This window comes from Piliocolobus tephrosceles, chromosome 12 (genome assembly GCF_002776525.5).
Source record: "Piliocolobus tephrosceles isolate RC106 chromosome 12, ASM277652v3, whole genome shotgun sequence".
NCBI lineage: Eukaryota > Metazoa > Chordata > Mammalia > Primates > Cercopithecidae > Piliocolobus > Piliocolobus tephrosceles.
In genome coordinates, this window is record NC_045445.1 from 50,053,843 (window position 1) to 50,077,769 (window position 23,927).

At 38.5% G+C, this 23,927-nt stretch overlaps 1 protein-coding gene across 3 annotated transcripts; it reads right to left on the reverse strand.

Annotated features, from left to right (window-relative positions):
* On the reverse strand, positions 1-23,581 carry FAM199X (family with sequence similarity 199, X-linked). Of its 3 annotated transcripts, none has more exons than XM_023203042.1 (6): positions 23,060-23,581; positions 14,182-14,401; positions 3,841-3,990; positions 3,431-3,592; positions 1,853-1,990; positions 1-415 (listed from the first exon to the last, which is right to left on the reverse strand). In XM_023203042.1, exons 1-6 carry the CDS (start codon positions 23,254-23,256, stop codon positions 245-247), a joined length of 1,038 nt encoding a protein of 345 aa, XP_023058810.1. In that variant the 5' UTR covers positions 23,257-23,581; the 3' UTR covers positions 1-244. The 3 variants fall into 3 exon arrangements, with proteins under 3 accessions (XP_023058810.1, XP_023058812.1, XP_023058811.1); XM_023203044.3 differs by having other exon boundaries at positions 1,724-1,990; positions 23,060-23,453; XM_023203043.2 differs by lacking the exon at positions 23,060-23,581 and adding an exon at positions 18,882-19,445 and having other exon boundaries at positions 1,724-1,990.
* Between the last annotated feature and the right edge of the window lie 346 nt (positions 23,582-23,927).

A 23,927-nucleotide genomic window follows, 5' to 3' on the forward strand; every position in this document is an offset into this window, starting at 1 on the left:
GGCGCCTCCCTGTTGGTTTCTGATTCACTACGTCTGGGGGTGGAGCCCACAAGTATGCATTCCTAACAACTTCTCAGGTGATGCTGAAGCTGCAGGTCTTGGGACCACCTGTCAAGAACCACTGGCTTAAATTATTAATGGTACATCAGCACAGCCCTAACCAAAATTTTGGTCAAGATGCATGTAAACCAATAAGGATGTAGTATTTTAATGCTCACAAAGAATGCTGATAAATTCACCCTTATTACATCAAAACATCAACATCTGCTTCATGGTCTTCCTCAGTCACTTTCAAGGACAGCACCTCTTCATTAAGGAAGAGCCCACTGAGCCTCTCCTTCCGGGCCTGCCTCTGCTCCTTCAGCTGCCTCTTGCGGAAGGCCTTCTGCTGTAACTTCCGCTGCTTGGATCGCTTCTGTCAAAATAAAAATTTCTAAATCAGTTTGGTTTAGTTTTTGGCATATCCACCCCAAAATGTTTTGTGGATCAAATTCTCTATTTTCTAACTTTAAGAGATGTTCAAATCCTTCTGTAGTATGATCCTCATTCCAGTAAGTGAGCCACTGGCTTAGGCATAAAAATGATTAAGATTCCAATTTTGTGGTATTTCACCAGTGACTCTTCTGATTAGGAAGGGTTGAGACAATCATTTTGGCTAGTGATGGCTAATGAGTCACTTCAAAGACTTCTTTTTTAAATTCCATTAAGGTACATTGGTATAAATGCATAGTGAACACACAATTAATACTAGGGGACAATACTGAATACAAATGTAGAGAACATTGCCCAAGTCTCTAATACTTATGATTCTCAGGTGCCTTTCATCCAAAAACACTAGCAATCTTATAATGGCAGGTAAAAAAAAAAATCATGCCTTTTTCGTAGTAGGCGAATACCATCTTAAAAACCCATCAGAAACTCAGTGGGTACTCCCATCCTTGTCACTGGTGAACTGATACTAAAAAGGAATGACCGCATATCTAGAGAAATTCCTTAGCAACTAACAAAGCGGGCTATGTTTCTGCTACTTCCCTAAGAACCAGGGAAAGAATCACTGTGTATCTTCAAGTCACCACTTGGTCACCAAAGAGAGAGATTCTCTTATCATCTTTAAACTGGCTCCAGATTCTTGTCACTGCAAGGAATCAAACTCCCCTGCTAAGCCACAGGACCATTCTAAATATACTTATACCTTCTTTTTTTTTTTTTTTTTAAGTGCCCAACAATATTATACAGAACTTTCTCAACTGTGAAAAGAGTAGACAGAAATTAGAGAAAGTATTAGATTTTTAAATTAGCTAAGAAGAAACATTTAAGATTAAAACATTAAGAAAACATTTAACACACACAAAAGACATACACAACATTCTTAGGAGCTAATAGACAGCAACATCAGCAACATAGTGAGATTCGCTCAGTAGTGAGTTGCAGTCAATATTGCAATCTTGAGAATAACTCATTATTTCCACCAATTTATCTTACTTAAAACATACACAAAAATCAAGTAAGATTGAATGCAATATGGTTGTGGGTCAAAACAGTATTTCAAAGCACTCAGCCAAGAGTGCTTTGTTCAACAGCAGAGCATCCTGCTTGTTCAATTAAGACCAAAACCCACAGGCATCTAGACAGCAGGATCATTTTAACTCTTCAAGAAATTTATATGAAGGAGTACTAATGTTAATATTGAAAGGTAAAGTTTTGTATTGATTAGACGTTTTACTTTTGAATCCCGAATCCGCTCTGCTGCACTTGCAGACAGGTTGCTGTCACTGTGTGCTCGACTCATGTTGGCACTGGAGTTTGAAGCAGAGTTTCCAACACTGGACCCACTGCTGCTTGCAGAACTGACCATGCTGGCACTGCTGCTGCTGGCGCTGGCACTGGCACCGCTCACTCCACTGGTGCTTGCACAACTAAAGTTGCTTCTCTTCCAGGCCTCTCTTGCAGGCCGTTGGCGAGGGCTATGCTCCTTGATATAGTTTCTGACCTTGGGAAGCACAACCACAAACTGGTTAGTGTTGCACCTTGATGTTCCACCTTCAAAATGCTGGGGGGAAAATAATAGTGTACTTAATCTAAAAGATTGTCAAAAGTGCTGCAGATGCATATATAAGCTGGAATAGAAAGGCTAAATTTAGAAATAAGTACTAGAAAAATGAACAATGTTCAAAATTCTAGAAAACATGTTATAGAGCTGGATTTTAAAAGCACATAAAATATAATCAGTAAATGGAAGGCTACTCGCCTTCAGAAATTTAGGACTACAAAAAAACAGCACTCAAAATACAAACTAACAATAAAATAAAATAGATGAGATTAGGCAGTTGTTAAAGGTCTCCACTTAAGATAATTTAAGTAAGCTGCTGATTTTATATAAGATTAGGGTATTTCCTAAATCTTAGCTAGGGGCCAACGATACCTGTCTTCAAATGCAAGACATCAATTTATCATACTAATGAAAAATTTGCTGGAATGTAGAAAATTAGAGTATGTCTGCTGGGAGAAATACTGAAATGAGAGAAATTTTTCATAAATAATGATAAATGCAAAACAAAGAAACAAATCCAAAGTAGAACGTAAGAACATTAAGTATTCATTCAACTACATACCAGAGAAAAAGAACAGCAAAAATTGTATTCAGAAGATACCAGAGGCCAGGTGCAGTGGCTCACGCCTGTAATCCCAGCACTTTGGGAGGCTGAGGCAGGTGGATCACGAGGTCAGGAGTTCAAGACCAGCCTGGTCAAGATGGTGAAACCCCATCTCTACTAAAAATAAAAAAAATAGCCGGGTACGGTGGCAGGTGCCTGTAATCCCAGCTACTTGGGAGGCTGAGGCAGGCGAATCGCTTGAACCTAGGCAGTGGAGGTTGCAGTGAGCCAAGATATCGCCACTGCACTCCAGAGTGAGACTCCGTCTCAAAAAAAAGAAGGGGGGGGGGGGGGGGGGGGGAGAAGAAGAAGATACCGGAGATGCAGATTTCAGAACAGCAGAGGGAAAATTCACTAGGTTTCACCCTAGCCTGGCTCAATTATTACAGCATAAAACTACTCAAATCCCTCAGCTCAGATATTTACCAAAGAATAGCTCTCATTAATTAGTATTTTGTCAATTAGTCTCCTGTAAACTGAGTTAGAATAAATCTATACCTTAACCTAACCACCTCGTAAGTGGTAACATTACATTTCAAATCCTATACAACTGAAAAGCAGGTTCTAGATTCACACTGATCCCAGAAAGGTACTGGCAGGTGAGATGTACATAAAACCTCTTAAATCAATGTGCCATCATTTTTTCTAATATTACCTTTCACAGCAGTGATTTTTGGCCTTAATTATCTATGTATTTACATATGATTATTTTAGTCTACATTTTATAAGATGGTGGTATTTTTAATAGGTAAATAATCTGTATTTTCTTTACATACCTGCTTCAGTTTTTCATCTGTGAGACAGTTAAGTTCAATAATAAACTCACTGTCTGTAGGGGAGATTTGAGCAGAAGGATCAATGATCTTAATAATATCAAGTTGCTCCCGAAGACCCATCTCAGTACTCACTTTCCGACTCAGATACTCAATATATTCCACCTATGTGATGAAAAAATTACAACAAATAAGATCATTGCTAAAACTTCTGATCCTTCATTATGTTAATTATAATGTGTTTACATATCAGAAGCACTTAAGGTTTTATTTGTTCCCTGAAAAACAGTTAAAGCTCAAATTCAGATTTACTAAGCAATCCACATTTCCCCAGTAGCTTTAAACAGGCAATAAACTGAGCTTTACCTAGTCTCCACATAAAAGCTTTTAATTAAGAATGTCAAGATCTTTACCTGCTCATCATTTGTCATTGCACTCCAAGGGAGTTCATCTAAATTCCGGTGCTTGTTTTTCTTTTTAGGAAGCAGGCAAGGTGAACTTGGAATACTGGGTATGACATCAGAAAGTACATCACTCCCACTGGCAATGTCACTGCCTGGTAACTTTATAAAAATAAGGAGGGTGTGGGGAGGGAAAGCAAAACTGTTTCAGACTACATTTTAAATACTACAGTATATTTTCCACATTGATTAAAAGTTACTTTATGAGATTGACATGCTGCGGGCTGTGCTAAGAGGGCTTCCTTAAAAGTTCCTTTAATATAAGACTAATGGCAGCTGGGTGTGGTGGCTCATGCCTGTAATCCCAGCACTTTGGGAGGCCGAGGCAGGGGGATGACCTGAGGTCAGGAGTTCGACATCAGCCTGTCCAACATGGTGAAACCCAGTCTCTACTAAAAATACAAAGATTAGTCGGGTATGGTGGCATGTGCCTGTAGTCCCAGCTACTTGGGACACTGAGGCAGAAGAATCCCTTGAACCCGGGAGGTGGAAGTTGCAGTGAGCCGAGATCGTGCCACTGCACTACTCCAGCCTGGGAGATAGTCAGACTCCGTCGCGAAAAAAAAAAAAAAAAGACTAATGGCAAATACAGAATCACGGGACATTAATTCTGATCCATGCCTATTTTATACAAAGCAGCAACATAAGTATATAAATATATATTCTTTGCATATAGTTATTCAATGAAAGATGTTTTTGAAAAGCTTAGACTCGTAATCAAGACTTATTAAAATGGTAACCGAAGAGTCAATCATCATTAAAGTTTTTAATGTATAATGAGAATATGACTAGGGCCTCCACACTGTAATGAATAAGAAGCACTGGTCTCCATCTGGGGAGACCTGAATGATGTGCCACTAACTGGCTTTTTGCCAGAGACTGTGCTAAACATACTGTCAATATAAAGACAAATACATCTTGGTCCTTGTCCTCAAGTTTGTATCAGTGACCTCAAGACAATTAACATAAATTAAGGCTGGGCAAAGTAGCTCATGCTACTTTGTGAGGCAGAGGCAGGAGGACTGCTTGAGCCCAGGAGTTCAAGACCAGCCCAGGCAATGTGGCAAGACCCCATCTCTCTAAAAAAATAATAATAATAATAATCATGTCTGTAATTCCAGCACTTTGCAAGGCTGAGGCGGGAGGATTGCTTGGGCCCAGGAGTTTGAGAGCAGCCTGTCCAACATTGCGAGACCTCATCTCTATTTAAAAAAAAAAAAAAAGGAAAGGAAAAAAAATTAGTTGGGTGTGGTGGCACATGCCTGTAGTCTGAGGCGGAAGGATCGCTTGAACATGGGAGGTTGAGGCTGCAATGAGACATGTTTGTGCCACTGCATACCAGCCTGGACGACAGAGTGAGACTCGGTCTCAAAAAATAAATAATAAAATAATTTTAAATATGCTGTTAATATAAAGCAAAACACTTTAAGAACCAGAAGTATTATAAGAGAAAAATTAGAAAACATCATAGAAGACAAAGTGTAGACAAAGGAGAAATAAAAGCAAGCCTAACATACAGAAAATAAAATCAATTTAAGACAAACAGCAAAAATATGTGCTATAATTTTACATACATTTATGTATATTTTTGCACACGTGCATATACTCATGTAACCACCACCATAACCAAGGTAATAAATATATCCATTACCTCCAAAACTTAGAATGGATTTAATTTTAAATAAATGTATTTAAGTCATTCAACAAAAAGGTAGTCTTTTCTTCTACAAGGAGCACATGACAATTTTCAAACATACTGGCTTCATTTTTACAAGGTATAAAACAGCACCTTTTTGCTGTGTTTTGGTTCTATAGAGCTTGCAACTGTATCTGAACTCTCGATGATTTCTAGGCTTATGCAGTTACCAAAAAAGCGAAGAGCTACTTTAGTCATGAAGACTATTGCGATCACATGTATTTGAACTCCTACTTTGTACACAGCAGTATAATAGGTACAGGGGATTCAAAGGAGTGTTAAGTCCCTACACAAAAATTTTACTTGGGAAAGTAATACAATAACACAGACATACAATTATACAACACAGCACATGATGAATGCTAGGTTTCAGACCACAGATCATCAATGGAAATATCTAGCAGTGGGTTGAAGCTGCAGCATTAAAGTTTGGGAGAGTTGCAATGGACTGCAGGCAGGCACTGGGGAATCAATCACAAAGAAATAAATGAAACCACAAAGATAGGAGTCAATCACTATGCAAAAGATGACTATGATGTTTACAATGAAATTGTCTAAGAGAGAGGCCATTCTTTCTACATCCCCATAAGGAGCTACTACTCTTAAAAACCACATTTTCACTATGACAGTTATTGACAAGTCCAAGTACATAAGTGACTACCAACAATCTGTATAACTTATTTTAAAATCTCATTAACGGCTGGGCGCAGTGGCTTATGCCTGTAATCCCAGCACTTTGAGAGGCGGAGGTGGGTGGAACGCCTGAGGTTAGGAGTTTGAGATCAGCCTGGTCAGCATGGCAAAACTCCATCTCTACTAAAAATACAAAAATTAGCTGGGTGTGGTGGTGTGCACCTGTTATCCCAGCTACTCAGGAGGCTGAAGTAGGAGTATCATTTGAACCTGGGAGGCAGAGGTTGCAGTGAGCCAAGATCGTGCCACCGCACTCCAGTGTGGGAGATGGAGCGATCATCTCAAAAAAAACAAAAGAAAACAAAACATAAAATCTCATTAACTAACACTGCTTGAACTGTTCACCCTTCACCCTAATTGTTATCTAGGTGGTGTTATGAAAGGATGATTGCTGAATGCACATATGAATGCCATCTCTTTTTCAGCCCATAATTGCAAAAAAGAAAATGCTTTGCTATTTTCCCTTTGACTTCAAAGCTCCCTGTGGCCCCTAAAAATAAAAAAATTAGACACTTCTTATCAGACAAAAGGCCTCCCCTCCCCTACATCAAGCTCCTTTGATAAATGAGGTAAATGAAAGAACTCTTGAAATACCTATATTTTCAAAATATAAGAAAAAAATTCACTTAAATCTTGGAGAATATCTGCCAGGCACTTAAATTTGTACCTTCACTTCTGTCTATGCATTTGTTGGGGAGGCAGGGGTGTAAAAAAGGTAATTAGTGGTACCTTGGCCATTTTTTTTTCAGGGATAAGTAAAAAGATCCCAGAGTCCAAATCCCAGCTCCACTGCTCACTAGCAGTGTGACCTTGTGTAGGTTAGTTTATTTCTTTGAGCCTCAGAGTTAGCAGTAAAATGTGGTCAATATCATCAATCTCAAAGGATTGTTGAGTGGTTTAAATGTGGTAACATGCCTGGCATACAGGCAACACTCAATAAAGAGAGGTACTTTTCTTTTTCCATCCCTTGCCATGGTTTTGGACCCTTAAAAAAGTAGCACAATCTCTCAAAGAATGTCACATGTTGCTAAAGTGCTTGGGTTAATTTCACATGGTAGTGTTTCAGAATGATGGGGAAAAAGGAAAAGACATTCAGGTAAGGAGAATAATTTAGCAAAGTCATAGATGGAAAAAAACATAGTATGAGGTGACATATATCCTAGATATCATGTAATCATATGTCAGTATGATTAACACAGAAAATCAGTGCTAGGGATTTAAAAGTTCAACAGAAGAACCAGAAACTGTCATATGATATGTAGAAGTAGGCCGATAACATTTTCTAAGAAGTAACTTGATGAAACTGGTCTTTAGGGAAGATCAGCTAGAAAGCACTATGGGGATAAAATAGAGTGAGGAAAGACTAGAATTAGATAGGAAGCTCTTGTAATCTAGGCGTGGATGAAAATAAGCAAAAATGGAAAGAAAAATGGGAATAGATAGGAAAAATGTAACATGAAAATTTACAAGGCTGGGTGCAGTGGCTCACACCTGTAATCCCAGCACTCTGGGAAGCCAAGGCGGACAGATCACGAGGTCAGGAGTTCGAGACCAGTCTGGCCAATATAGTGAAACTCCGTCTCAATCAAAAATACAAAAATTAGCCAGGTGTGGTGGCATGCGCCTGTAGTCCAAGCTACTCGGGAGGCTGAGGCAGGAGCATCGCTTGAACCCAGGAGGCAGAGGTTGCAGTGAGCCAAGATCGCACCACTGCACTCCAGTGAGGGTGACAGAGTAAGATTACATCTCAAAAAAAAAAAGAAAGAAAGAAAAACAATTTACAAAGCTGTTTGATAACTGAATGGATAAGGTAATAAAGTATCTCATGTTGAGACCAGAAAAAAATTGGTGACATTTCAGGTCACACAACCCACCCAGAGTGATACACTTAAAGACCTCAATTTTCATAGCAAGGTAACTGAAAGGATGTTACAGATCTTCTAGTCCAACATCCTCATTTTACATAAAAGAAAAAAATAATGTCTGGGGAGGGTCATACAACTAGTGGCAGAATCCAAAGTAGGACACCAATCTAATGCTTTCAACTATGCTAAACAGTTTTGCCTTTCTGGCAAGTTTGTAATGAGAGGAATAAAATTTGGGATATAAAGGATTTGTAGTGATGATGGGAGAAGCAAGTACAAGTGTCCTTTGGACAGATAATAGTAATTTTTTACTAAGTTGTAAGACATGTCACTAAGCAGAGTCTATTTTTTTCCATGGAAATATTGTAATTGGATGTTGCAACACTGCATCAAGGACTCAGCATCAAATAATGGGTCAGTATTAAATATTAAGGTCATCTAAGTGGAAATGTCAAGTAGACAACTGGAGATATGGGATTAGACTAGCGGTGGTACCGGAGAATTGTATGAGCTCCTGCATATTTATTAGACCAGCAATTTCCCATTTTATAACTCATACTATATTTCAGAATAAATGCTTACTAACTCCCAGCCCATATTTTTCATGGGCAATATTTGGCATATTTATATTATGATCAGTAATTGTGAAACACAGGGAGACTTAAATCTCTGCCATATTCTCTGCAGAATGCAGCAGAATTTTATGAGTAAGCTCATTTCTGCAATAGCTGATGTTTAATTTCAGATTGCACCTCTAGGTTTCAAGTGTGACAGCTGATCACTCACTGTTTAAATTTTCTAAGCTTTCCTGCTCAACAATAGAAATAATTTCTCAGACTCTAAGACTAGTCAAATATATCCTTAATAACAAAAGGACTGGAAGCAAAGAAAATTATCAGCAAAGCAAAATGCAAAGATGCTAATTCATTCTAAGGTTAAAATCTCATCTTACTAAGTAGTGAGCTTTTTTCTTCCCAGAGAATCCATAAATCATTTATATTTACTTTAGTAGTAACTGAAACATCTGTTAAAAAGAAAGATTTAAACAGATGTAGTTTTTAATCATAACAGAAGTAATACAAATTTTTTAACTATAGTAAATGATTTTTAATCCATATTAATCCTAACATGTAATTTGTAATTATCTTCTTGGATAATTTATTGCTCATCATTATGAAATCCCACAAATACAAGACAGCACTTTAAATCTTTCAGCATACTTAAATAGCAGATATCTATGGTAACAGAGTATCCATACTCCAATTTCACAAGTGGGAAAACACATTACTAAGGCAGGTATGATTTTTGTTCCGACATCATAGTCACTCATGTACATTAACGGTGAATGGCTGGGGACGGTTTTCCACTCTAACTACTCGCAACATAAGTGAAGGGGCCAGCAATTAAAATTTTAAAATGTCTGCCACCTTGTAACATTATGGATGATAACTCTAAATAAATCACAGAAAATAAGCAGAAAAAATATTTCTTAGAATTATCAGGACTCCAACTGATTTATGCTTTACTAAGAATTGTTGCAGTCTGATTTTAAATACAAAGTCTGCACTAAAAAAAAAAAAAAAAAAAAAAAAAAGAAGAGAGAGAGAGAGAGACAGACACTGGCTGAGCACGGTGGCTCACCCACTTTGGGAGGCCAAAGTGGAAGGATCACTTGAGCCCAGGAATTCAAGACCAGCCTAGGCACCAAAGTGAGACCCTGTCTCTACAAAACAAACAAACAAACAAAAATTTAGCTGGTTGTTGTGGTGCGCACCTGTGGTCCCAGCTACTGAGGAGGCTGAGGCAGGAGGACTGCTTGAGCCTAGGAGGTCAATTCTGCAGTGACCCATTTTTGCATCACTGCACTCCAGCCTGGGTGAGACAGCGAGGCCTTGTCTCAAAAAAAAAAAACACTGAAAAATTCATTATGAATATCATGAAAAAGTTTATATCTTAAATGAGAAAATCTTATTAAAAAATTTTAACCAGAAGAGGAAAAACTTCCTATCTCCTTATGAGGACAGTATTACCTGGACACCAAAGCTAGACAAAGACACAACTGAGAAAGAAAACTGCAGACCAATATCCCTTATGAATATAGATGCAAAATTCCTTAACAAAATACTAAAAAACCACATCGAGAAGCAGACTGAATTTCTCCCCTAAGATTAGGAAAAAGACAAGGATGCTCACTTTCACCATTTCTATTAAACACTGTACAGGAGATCTAGTTAGGGCAACTAAGCAAGAATTAAAAAGCATCCAGATGAGGAAAAAAGAAGGAAAACTATCTCTATTCATAGATGACATGATCTTAAATATAGAAAATGATAATTCACACAGGGGAAAAAAATATTAAAGCTAACAGATGACTTCAGCAAAGTTGGCACGATACAAAATCAATATACAAACACCAATTGTATTTCTATATATACACTAGCAATGAACAACCTGAAAATAAAATTAAGAAAACAATGCCATTTATAACAGCATCAAAAAGAATATAATATTTAGGAATAAATTCAACCAAGAGAGTGTAAGACTTAGACATTGAAAACTACAAAACATCATTGAAATAAAGAAGCCCTAAATAAATAAGATATCCCATCCCATATTAATTGGAATATTTAATATTGTTAAGATGGCAATACTCCCCAAAGCAATCTACAGACTCAGTGTGATCTCTATCAAAATTCCAACTACACTTTTTTGAAAAATGGGCAACCTGATCCTAAAACTCATGTGGAATTGCAAGGACCCCAAATAACTCTGTTGCCCAGGCTAGAGTGCAATGGCACAATCTCAGCTCACTGCAACCTCCACCTTCAGGGCTCAAGCGATCCTCCAACCTCAGCCTCCTGAGTAGCTGAGACCACATGTGCACACCACCACGCCTGGCAAATTTTTGCATTTTTTTTTTTAAAGACACGGGGTTTTGCCATGTTGCCCAGGCTCGTTTTGAACTCCTGGGCTCAAGCTATCTACCTACCTCAGTTTATCAAAGTGCTAGGATTACAGATGTGAGCCTAAACAATTTTTATAATGAACAACAAAGTGGGAGAACTAACACATCTCAATTTCAAAACTTACTGAAAAGCTATAATAACTAAAACAGTGTGGTACTAGCGTAAGGATAGACACATACATCAATGGAATAGAATTTAGAGTCCAAAAATAAATGCACACATCTATGATTAATTCATTTTCAAAAGGGTGCCAAGATGATTCTATGAGGAAAGAATAATTTTTGCAACAAATGGTGCTGGGACAACTGGATACTCCCATACAAAATAAAAAATTTGGGAGCCAGGTGCAATGGTGCATGCCTGTAGTCCCAGATACTCAGGAGGATGAGGTGAGAGGATTCCTTGAGCCCAAAAATTCGAGACCAGCATGGACAACATAGTGAGACTCCATTGTTTAAAAAAGAAAGAATGCGCCTGTAATCCCAGCACTTTGGGAGGCCAAGGCAGGCGGATCGTCTGAGGTCAGGAGTTCAAGACGAGCTCGGCCAACATGGTGAAACCCTGTCTCTACTAACAATACAAAAATTAGCCGGGCTTGGTGGCGGGCGCCTGTAATCACAGCTACTCGGGAGGCTGAGGCAGGAGAATGGCTTGAGCCCAGGAGGCGGAGGGTGCAGTGAGCTGAGATTGCGTTACTGCACTCCAGCCTGGGCAACTGAGCTGAGCAGGACTCTATCTCAAAAAACAAAACACATACACATACAAAAAAGAAAGAATGAATCTGGACTCCTATCTTACACATCATATACAAAAAATAACTCAAAATGGATCAAAGACCTACATGTAAGAACTAAAACTCTAAAAGTCTGGGAAGGAAACAGGTGAAAATCTTCCTCATCTTGGATTACACAATGGTTTTTAAAATATGATATTATAAGTACAGCAAAAAAAAGATAAATTAGACTTCATTAAAATTCAAAACTTTGGTGTCAAAGGACACTATCAAGTGAATAAATACTAACAAGCAAAAAGACAACCTGCAGAATAATAACATTTTCGCAAATCATGTATCTGATAAGGGTCTAGTAGCCAGCATATAGAAAGAACTCTTACAATGCAACCATAAAAAGTAAAATAACACAATTTTAAAAGGGGCAAGGTATCTGAATAGATATTTCTCCAAAGACGACACACAAATGGCCAAAAAGCACATGAAAAGATGCTCAAAACCATAATGAAACACCAATTTATACCCAGTAGGATGGCTATAAACAAAAAGACAAAGCCAAGTGTGGACAAGGATGTGGTGAAATGGGAACTTTCATACGTTGCTGGTGGAAAAGTAAAATGGTGTAGTCACTCTAGAAAACATGTTGGCAGTTCCTCAAAAAGTTAAATATCAAGTGATCATATGATCCAGCAATTCCACTCCTAGGGGTATATCCAAGAGAATTAAAAATATAAATCCACATAGAAACTTGTACCTGAATGTTCACAGCAGTATTATTTATAACAGCCAAAAAGTAGAAACAACCCAAAGTTCTTCAGCTAATGAATGGATGAACAAAATGTGGTAGTGTACATCTACAAAATGGAATATTAGTCATAGAAAGGAATGAAGTGCTGTTATATGGGACAACATGGATGAACCTTGAAAACATTATGCCAAATGAAAGATTAGCCAGACACAAAAGGCCACATATTCATCCATTTATATGAAATATCTACAAAAGCAAATCCATAGAGAAATTAGATTAGTAGTCGCCAGGTGATAAGGGGGAGGGGAGAATTGGGACTATGTGCTAATGGGTATAGGATTTCTTTTGGGGGTGACAGAAATGTCCTGGAATTAGATAGTGGTGATGGCTGCACAACACTGTGAGTATATTAATAACTACTGAACTATACATTTCAAAATGATGAAAGTGGTGAATTTCACCTCAAATTTTTAAAAAGTTTAAAAAATTTTTAACCCAAATAATATGAAAAACAAAAATGGAAGGGTTGTGAATTACTTTTTTTCTTAAAAAAAAAATCTCTTCAGTGTAGCATCGTTTATAACAACAAAAAACTGAAACAAACTGAAATAGCCATAATTAGGAAATGGATTAAATAAATTATGATCCAGTTATGGAAAAGAATGAGATGTGTTAGCTGAAAAAAAAGCACAGGGCCAAACAGTGGATGAAGTATAATCCCATGTGTTTTTAATAGTATGCAAACATACTTGAATCTGCATAAGCTCCTAACAGTGGTAACCATAGCAGAGTGGGACTTGGAGACTTTTTAAATTTGGTGCCATTCTGTATTATTTGAAAGCTGTTTGAAATGATAATATTCAATTCCTCTTTTGGAATAAAACTTCAAGTATTCAGATAGCTTTCAAACGTAGCAGACATTCGAATTTATCTAGCGAATAAAATCTTTGCTGTAGGCAGGGAAAACATCTTTAAATGTATTGTTCTTACAATCAGAATATGGATGTTGTAATAACACAATCTAAATTTTCTGACAAACTGCACTCATTATAAGGCAGCATTTTCAAACAATTTACCACAAAGCCGTTTTACATAGTATATATGCCACAAGAAAAAAGTGTCAGGCGAAAAACATGTCTACATACAAACAATACAAAATGAGAAATTATATATTTCTGATGACAGAACCAAAAATCATGTATTTATGGTAATAACAGTTTATGATATTAGATATATAATGTGACTAATATGTGTCCTATAAGGACACAAAACCTATTTATTATAGGGTAGGAAGCATAAATTTGCTTGGATTCATGCATAGAAAGGTACTGATGATATATAATAATGGTAATATTACACAAGTATTAAATAACATAAAAATCTACAAAAGGATATCTATAGCATCTAAAAGGTACATTAGCAAAAATAAAGATATGCCATCAAATTCTTAACTTTAAAACACGTTGTAAGAGAATCTCCAGGACTGGATAAACATTAGAGAAATTTACTTTAAAGTAGAGATGAAAATATCAAAAGAGAAGTTTATAGTTCTACTTCTGTAGTAATGAGGTCAAGAAAAGGACAAAAAAACTTACCTGCCATTCAAACTCGCTATCTGACCAATCCCAGTAAGTGCTAATAGAAGAAGAGACATCGCTGCAGACACTCCCCTCAGGAAATAAATCAAAAGAAGTGAAGTCCTGATCATCTAACAGGGAATAGCAATCATCTTGATCTCCAACAGACACAGATGAAAACAGCTCCTCACTGCCTTCTGAGCTGGCAACACTTGTTCCACAAGAAGTTAGGTTCCACCTTCAAAAACACAACATGAAAGAAATCACAAGAACTACAGAATCCACACAATGTTAAGATATAATTAACAGGACATATTTATAACATTTATAAGGAATGTGAGGGTTTTTTTTGTATTTTTAAAAGAACCCTTACCTTTTAAGGAAATATACTAAATATTTATGAATGATATATGTCTAGGAATTGCCTCAATATAAGGCAGGGGTTGGGGAGTGGATAGAGGTACAGATGAAGCATGATGCCATATATGAACAAATGTTGAAGCTGGGTGACAGGAACATGGGGTACATTACACTTTTCTCTCTACTTTTGTAGCTGCCTGAAAATTTTTGTAGTACACTATTTTAAAAGAAAGTAGTATTTAAATTAGGACTAAAGTAAAATCTTCATCCACAAACAAAACATACAGCATAGTGGTTATGAGTAAGCTCTAGAATCAGACAGCTCAAATTCTTGCTCTGTCACTTCCTAGCTAATTGATTTTAAGCAAATAACACACTCTCCAAGTCTGTGTCCCAATGGAGGTACTATGATGATCACATGAGAATGAATACAGAGCACTTGCAGCACACATAAAAAGTGCCCAATATATGACAGCTTTTATTATTGTTAAAGGAAGAGTGGGGCCATTGCAGGGCAGAGAAAAGCACCAACAAGCATTTACACAGGTAGATGTTCAAGAAGTGTTTGTTATATTTAAGTAACTTTTCCATATTAATGCTGTACAGGCTCATTGCAAAGATGTTGGAAAGAAAGGAATGAATAATAAAATGATCAATAATTCCATTATCCAGCAGTAATTAATCTATAATATTTTGGTAGTTTATTTTTATGTGCATACATATTTTTTACAGAATCAGCAACCATTCTGTATATATATATTTTAGTATATTGCTTTTTTCATTTAACATTAATATGCTAAACATTTTCCGAAATATATTACTTAAAAACATTGTAATGCCTATATAATATTCCATTGTATTAAATGTATCATAATTTATTTAACTTTATTCCCCCAATAATAGATATATAAGTTGTTTCTAATTTTTTAATATTAGAAATAGTACTGAGAGGAGCCTTGTTTATAATTATTTATCAAAATATATTATCTCAGGACACAGTTGCTTGAAAGTTAAGTACTGAGTCAAAGAATATGAACACTTCTAAGGATCAATTTAGTCAACACCTTTCTGAAAGGCTGCATCAATTTATACTCCCCAAGGCAGTATATAAAAGTGCTCATTTCACCACAATCTTAACAGCACTAAAATTGCTAAAATACCTATCTTATAGGACAGAAACTTTTTGTTTTTATGAGACAGGGACTCACTTTTGTCATTGAGGCTGGAGTGCAGTGGCACAAACACAGCTCACTGCAGCCTCAAACTCCCAGGCTCAAGCGATTCTCCCATCTCAGCCTTCCAAGTAGCTGGGACCACAGGTGCAACACGCCTAATTTTTGTATTTTTTGTAGAGATGGGGTTTTGCCATGTTGCCCAGGCTTGTCTCAAACTCCTGAGCTCAAACCATCCGTCCACCCCAGCCTCCCAAAGTGCTGGAATTACAGGCGTGAGCCACTGCACTGGCACAGAAACATTTTTATATCAAGTTTTATTTAATTACTAGCAAGATCAAATTTTAAAATATTTATTAGCTATTCTGCTATGGTGTTTGCCTATGTATTAATATTTTCATTACTAATTTTATAAGTTATTTATGCATTAAGGATATTAACATTTTGTCTACAGTATTTATTGCAGGGTTTTTTGGTTGGATTTTTTTTTTTTTTTGGTCTTGAAATCTATCAATCTGTTTTCTTTTGTAAATTTCCACTAGTTTTATACTATTAAAAGACAATTTTCATTGCTTTGCCAGTAGCATAGGGAATTAATCCTTAAGATAATGATTTAGTATTTCCAGTACTAACAAGCTTCTGAAGTAACGACTTCCTTATGAAAAGTCTGTTATTTACCTATTATTAGGTCGTGTCTCATCCTTCATTAAATCTACTGTTTCTCAAATTACGCACTTCATTTTTTTTAACTTCCTCCATTTTGTATGGCTAATCTTTTAGAAGTTCTTGATTTACATACAAAATTTGGACAATCTGAAAAACTTTATGGTACCTTTTCTTTTGAATTGAAGGTACAGCATTTTAAAACACTGAAACACACATACACACAAACTATTATAATTCAGTAAATAGAAAGTAGATGTCAATAAATTTTTATAGATAGTAAAAAAATAAAATTCATCTAAGAATCCTAGAATACCTTGTAATATTACTTTCATCACATGCTTGCTAGGTGAACAGTATCCTCATTTTAGAAAAATTTTTAATTAACCAAATTATCCCAGGTCTTGCAATAAAAGTTATGAAGAGGAATCACACCCTGGTTTGAGACCAGTCTGGGTAACAAAGCGAGACACTGTCTCTACAAAAAATTTAAAAATGAGCTGAGTAAGGTGACACATGTCTGTATTCCCAGCTACTCTCAGGAGGCTGAAGCAGGAGGTTCCCCGGAGCCCAGGAGTCTGTGGTTACAGCAAGCTGATCCTGCCACTGTACTCCAATCTGAGTGACAGAGCAAGGCCTTGTCTCAAAACAAAACAAAAATACATTCTGGACACAGTAAACCCTATCTACATTATGTCCTGAGCAAACTATTTTTCTCTTGTGTCTTCAAATTACATGTGATTTTTTTCCCTTTATTCATTCACTCATTCAACAAACATTTAGTCAGTATCTTCTATGTACCAAATAATATGTTCAGTGCTAGGAAAAACTGTTAGATAATTGTTTTTAATTAGAATTTCTTTTTAGCTTCTAAAAATTCTGTAGAAATGTGTTTCTCTCCATGAGTAATAATGATATTCCTTTAAAAAAAAAAAAAAGATGCCATATTTAGTAATCTAACCATTAGATCACTGCCAAAGGAGTCAAGAATTTGCTTCATTTTGTGCTCTTACCTTTGGGCAAAGTCAGTGTGTGTCTAAGTTTTTCAGATTTGTAACCATTACAAGGTTCTGAATGTTCTCAGAAGTCTTTGTCTTTTGTTTTTAATTATCTGGGGCAAGTAAACTGGGCTCATAATTGAACAAACCATTCATAAAATAGAATAATAACATTTTTTACTAGTAAAGCCTGTAACATTTTTTATATCTTCTTCTTCTCTTTTTTTTTTTTTTTTTTTTTGAGTCAGGGTCTTGGTCTGTCAACCAGGCTGGAGTGCAGTGGTGCAATCATGGCTCACTGCAGGCTTGACCTCCTGGGCTTGATTCATCCTCTCACCTCGGCCTTCCCAGCAGCTGGGACTATAGGCACATACCACCATGCCTGGCTAATTTTTGCATTTTTTTTTTTTTTTTGGTAGAAAAAGGGTTTCATCATGTTGTCCGAGCTGGTTTCAAATGCCTGGGCTCAAACAATCCTCCTACCTTGGCCTCCCCAAAGCGCTGGGATTATAGGTGTGAACCAATGCACCTGGCAAAATTTTTGTATCTTCTAATTCGCAAATGTTTAAAATCATAATTTTAAGGCAATATAGATAAAAGCAAAGTAGGAAGTACTTTCATCCGTTGCTAGTGACAGTGTAAGTTGACATAATCTTTCTTAAAAGCAATTTGGCAGTACTATGTACATCTAGAGGTTTAAAAAGGTTCACTCATTTGGAATTAGTAATTCCCCTTCTAGGAATTGTGTCCCCTTCCCCAAATAGAAATTTGGAAAAAAGATGTGTATACAAATACGTTCAAACAATACTATTTGTAATAGTCCAAAAGGGAAAACAAATGCCCCTAAAATATAGGGATTAAATGATATATCTGAATGGTATTTTTATAATCACTAAAAATCATATTTTCAGACTATTCAAAAGGAAAACACTCAACAATGTAAGTGCAAATATGCAGGTCACAAACTGTATATACAGCCTGATCCTGATTTTTAAAAATTATATATGTACATAGAAACATCAAAAGAAACATCATTAAAATGCTGATAGTTGTTACCTTTGGGGAAAAGGATCATGAGTGGTCTAGTTTTTTATATGGCCTCAGTTTTCTATAATAAGTTTTTAAATAAAAATTTAAGTATGATTCTTTCAGACTGTTCTGTCAGTTTCAAACTTGTAATGAATGTCCATTGTGTGCTCAGCACTAAACTATTCAAATTTACAAGCCCTTACAGTTTATTCCACTAAGAGAAAGTTACTTAACACTTCGATTCTAGCTATAACCATAATATTACTCTCAAAGGAGACTTTCTCCAAAATCTTGAAAGATGTTGAAAAGAATTCCAGTGAAACACAGTGTTTAACTCAATTAACTAGGCTTGCTGCCCAAATTTTAATTTACAAAAAAATAAAGCCAAGAACATTTCTCTGCAAGGTGTTTCAGCAAGAATATACAGACTAAGGACTTTCAATAGTATTTTGGTAAACAGCTATTTAAATGTTAAAATTAAGAAAAGCATGTGTACCATGTATACATTCCTCTGCAGTCCCCTTTTCTCTCAGGTGGACCTGATTGCCACTTCTGAAGATAAGAATCCAGCCAATGAGCACTGTTGAATAAAGTCCTGTCAAGCTGATGAAGGTCATTTGAAGTCTATGCTATACATTCATTCTTAGGGGACAATGCCCTATCAGTACTTGTATTCACCACTGACTCTCTGTCAGAATCCCCATATAGCCAACCTGACCTCTGCTGCTATTCTGGAGTCTAACAGACCACCAAGGTTCCAAGTTAGAGAATATACAACCCCTTCTACCCACTTAAGTTCCCTACTTTCCTCCTCGCTATCTCAATCATGTTGGGTTCATTACCCATCTTTCCTACCCTCTTTATTGCCTTGGAAGTAAAAAACACTCTGTCATTTCTAAGGCTAATGATCCCATTTGCACTTCTGAGTTCATAATCTCTCTCTCTCATTCCATCTTCTTTTATATTTTCAATTTCTCCCTTTCCTGTGGCCTGCTTCTAAGGAGGTAACATCTCTATTCTTGGAAAAGAAAAACTAAACGAGGTTAAAAAAAAAAAAAAAAAAAAGAGAAAAAGAAACCTTTACTTCCCTTTCAAATTCTCACAACATCTCCCCTTCTCCTTTCCTTCCCTGCTAAATTTATTGAAAAGCTTCCACTTTCTCAACCTTTGTAACCTGTAGTTCCACTTCTATCACATCAAGGATTTCTACTGATTACTCCCAACTCTGTATTTCTAGCCTGGATATTTCTCCAAATCCTAATCCCCATTTTCGACTTGTCTTAGCAAGTCCCCAAACCGAATTCCTCCAACATGGTTCTCCCACCTGCAACCCACAGCTCTTCTGTACCTCTAATTCTGTATCTAGATAGGAAAACTATGGGTGTTACCAAAGGCACACAATAGTCTTTAGGTTTTTCTGGTTAATGGTGATTGAAAATGGAGCTCTAAAATCACATAACTGAGTAACTGATTTATGCAACAGTTTGGAAGTGCTAAGAGAAAGCCCCCATTTACATGAGAAAATCACTGCCCCCCAAACGAAAGAAAATGTCTTAAACACTACATATGTTCCACACTGACATTTCACATTTTTTAAAAATTCATTCACTTTTTTGGCTTACTGAAATTTATTCTATTTTCCTAAAATTCTAGACCAATCCATGTAGGTCTTAAGGTATGAATGATTAGGAAACTGGCTGTGTCCACGTAATGTATTTTCTACTGAACCTAGACCAGTGACATACCAACCTACGTCACAAATGACTTTAATCTGAATATTGGGCCGGGCGCAGTGGCTCACACCTGTAATCCCAGCACTTTGGGAGGCCGACGTGGGTGGACCACCTGAGGTTTGGAGTTCAAGATCAGCCTGGCCAACGTGGTGAAACCCTGTCCCTACTAAAAATATAAAAATTAGCCAGGCATAGTGGTACACGCCTACAGTCCCAGCTACTTGGGAGGCTGAGGCAGGAGAATCGCTTGAACCCAGGAGGCAGAGGTTGCCCTAAGCCAAGATTGTGCAACTGCACTCCAGCCTGGGTGACAGAGTGAGACTCTGTCTTAAAAAAAAAAATCTGAATATTGCATCCATTCAACCTCAGTGCTGTGACTGTCTTTGTTAATGAAAATTGCAAATATAGCCCAGAATCCAGTAAATGAGTAGGCACAAAACTGTCATAATCATAAGGTCCTTATCAAGGGCATTATTTTTTAAATCTCCACATTTTTCTTATCAGGTACCAAGAAGGAAGCAAAATAAAGGTTAAGTCAAATATCTACCAATTAACAAGTTTCCTACTTCCAATGAAATTTGTTTTACAATGACTAAACCCAAGGCAGAATTTCAGCACACAACTATTTGAAATCCGATTTTTGGGTGTTGCCTGAATTGGCAAATGATGTGATGTGAAGGGGAAAAGTGACACATACAACTCCAAAGTAAAAGAACTCCCTAAACTTTGCCCAATATATGATTTAGCTGTGTGCTTCTTCCTGAAAAGAAATGGCTGGAAGCCTATGGTCCTCTCAAGCACCATCTTGAGGAGGAGTAAGAAGGCAAAACATTCCAGAAGGATAACAGATTTAAAAGGCAAGGTAGCCTAGGGCAGAAACATCATGTGCTGTGAATATTGCTAATTTTGCTTCCCCTACTCTCTGCTGAAAAGGATACAGAGTATTAGAACCCCCGCCACCATGCCAAGCCTTGTGAAAAGTACGGTAGGAGAGGGACATTGAAAAAAAAAAAAAAAAAAAAAAAAAAAAAGCAGGCAGTAACTAGGAAAAATGCTTGACTTGGAAAAACTGGGGCTTGCAAAGAACCTCCTTCTCCCCTCCTCACTGCCCCATTGAAAAAAAGTCCTGACCTCACCACAGTCTTTAAGGGGAAGAAAACATAGGGAGAAAATAGGGAGGAGGAGGAGGAACAGAACAAGTTGTAAGAAACATATTATTCTCATAACTTCACTCCCCATCACCTCCACCCAGTTTTGGCAGTACTTACCCACAGCCTCTGCCCTCACTCCCTTGCCCTCATCATCCAGCAGGATCATTCTGAAATCATTTAACTTTCCTGGGTATGTGACTTGCTCCAAGGCTGCAAAACTTAAATGCCAAATATGTACAAAGGTATTCTTTTATATTATTTTCCAACATAAATAACCCTAAGCACACTTGATTTCATGAACACGTTACATTCACATTACAGTGACATCAGGGGTTAAATAGGGTTCTGTGAGTTGGCACAGGAAACCATAAGTTCTATTTGTAACACGGGATCGATTAGTTCTGTTCCAGGTTTAATCATTGGCTTCAAAGGAATAGTCTTGGATTTGCTTGACTAGGTTTTACGACCTTGAACTCAATCTTTTCTTTCTGGGCCTGTTTCTTCATTTTTTGCAATGACGATTTAGAATACTCATAATAAATTTACTGCCACTTCCTTTTGAGATGTGTTATGATGATGTTCTGATTATTTAACTATAACGCCTTGTTCCCATACACTATAACTTTGATTTATGTAAGAAACATCTTTTACACATTCCTTGTACCTGGTAGAAGCTCATTCAATCTACAAACTAATTTAAGGGAAGGGAGGGGAGAAATATGCTAAAGACATTAAAATATGAAAGAATTTGATCAAACTCACATCATAAATTTGAATCAGAAGTCAGAACTAAATTTCTTAGTTTATCTCCAGTATTTTCCATAGCTGAACCCCTCTCCTAGAGCCTTATCCACACACACCCCCAGTCCTTTGTATACGTATCTCAAATATCCACCTATATTAAAAGTTGAGGCTATATCTAGAACGTCTTCAAACCCCCCCGCCCCCAAGATTTGATCTAACATGTAAATGCTTGCATGAGAGAAGTCTCCAGAACACTACCTTCTACTGAAATCAGTTAGGAGGAAATACACCCTCTGAACAAATTTGTGTAAGTCAGTCCATCCTAAGCCTTACTCTGTCCCTTCAAAGGGGAAGCAAACCAAGGGATATGTCATATGAAGGAATCTTCCAGATTTAAGCTTACCCAGTTTGGCAGAGCCTAAAGAGCTAAAGCAAACAGTTAATAAAGGAGGGGGCAAAAAAAAGAAATAATCGACTAGTTTCCCAGCGCTCAACTAAAAAAAGAAAAAAAATGGGGTAGGGGTGGTGGCAGCGGGGGGGAACAGGACTGTGAGACAGGTTAAAAATAGGGAAAATTAAGCTTCTAGCTTTAAACGTGCCACCTTTCAACGCTACTTTTCAAAAGATCTATGGATTGATCTTGAGTCATCCAAATTCCTCTACAGCGTACCGGAAATGGAAGGGGTTAAACTTTTGCAGATGGATGGAAACAGGGGCGTATCTAAAAATCAAGGGTGGGGGTTTGGGATTCGTAGGGTACAGATGGGGGGAGGGAAGGGAAGCGAGGGAGGGAGAAGGTAGGGAAGGGAGGAGTCGCTATAGCCAGAATATGAATGAGGAAAAGAGAGTAAAACGCCGGTCGAAAGGAAAATCTGAGGGCAGGGGTGAAAATAGGGAGGGGGGGCAGGGAAGGAGCCCGGGAATGAGTGCTGGTCAAAGGCAGGTGGGGGAGGGTGCGACTGAAGCGCAGCCCGGGACGAAGGACCAGGAGCAGGGGGGCGACCAGAGGTGGAAAATCCACCCCTGCCCTCAGGTGCAGTTCGTACCTGTTGGTGTGGAAGCGGTGGAGCGGGTCGGTGCGATGGCAGGAGGACAGCTGGCAGCCGAAGTCGCTGATGTCCAGGCAGCCCGGCTCCTCGCTGGGGCAGGTGCCCACCCCGCGAGGAGGTCCCAGGAGTGGGAAGGGTTCCTCGGGGGTTAGAAACTTCTCGTAGGAAGTGATGGCCGAGGCCTCGTCGGACATGGTTGGAGATTGCCTGGCTCGGGCTCCCTCTCTGGCCCTGGGCTGCTCCCGCGCCCGCCCCTGCCCCCACTCTAACCTGTCCGCAGTCGCCGCCGCTCCGGGGTGTGCCCGCCGCAGCTCACTGGCAGGCTGGGCGTCGCGGCCCGCTGCTGCTTGCGGGGTGCGGGGCCGCGCGAAGAGGCTGCTCGAGGCCACAGCAGCCCACCGGCCACCCAGTTAGCGCCTAGGTGGCTTCTGCAGCTGCCGCCGCCGCCCGACTCAGCCCGTCAGCGCAGCGCCGCCGCCCGGCCCGGCCAGGCCCGCCCCGCCCACTGCGCTCGCTGCTAGTGACTGCAGCAGTCTGCCCGGCGCCCGCCAGGAGGGGAAGGGCGGTGGGAAGCCACTCCCCGTGCCCCCTGCTGGACCGGAGGAGGAACTGAACCTCCGCCTGCCGCGGCCCCGAGAGGCCCGCCCCGCCCTCTACTCATCGAATCAGGGATTCAGGCCGCTAGAAGGGCTCGGCGCCTCTGGCCAACCTTCTCCTCCGCTTTCTCACTCGCACTTGATTACTAAGCAGGAACCGCAGTCCCAGAAAAGGGACTTGGCCAAGGTCACACTGCGGGTGCGTTAGAAAGCATCCAGATGCCCTGGTTCCCAGCGCATTCGATCACCCTGTCCCAATTCAACAGGTA

Excerpts from the sequence above, each read along its gene's own strand:
- FAM199X (XM_023203044.3), bottom strand. The coding sequence starts at position 23,256 with ATGTCCGACGAGGCCTCGGCCATCACTTCCTACGAGAAGTTTCTAACC. Across the intron at positions 14,402-23,059 it reads CACCGCTTCCACACCAACAG|GTGGAACCTAACTTCTTGTG; the intron begins GTACGAACTGCA and ends GTGTTTTTGAAG. Across the intron at positions 3,593-3,840 it reads CAATGACAAATGATGAGCAG|GTGGAATATATTGAGTATCT; the intron begins GTAAAGATCTTG and ends TTCATCACATAG.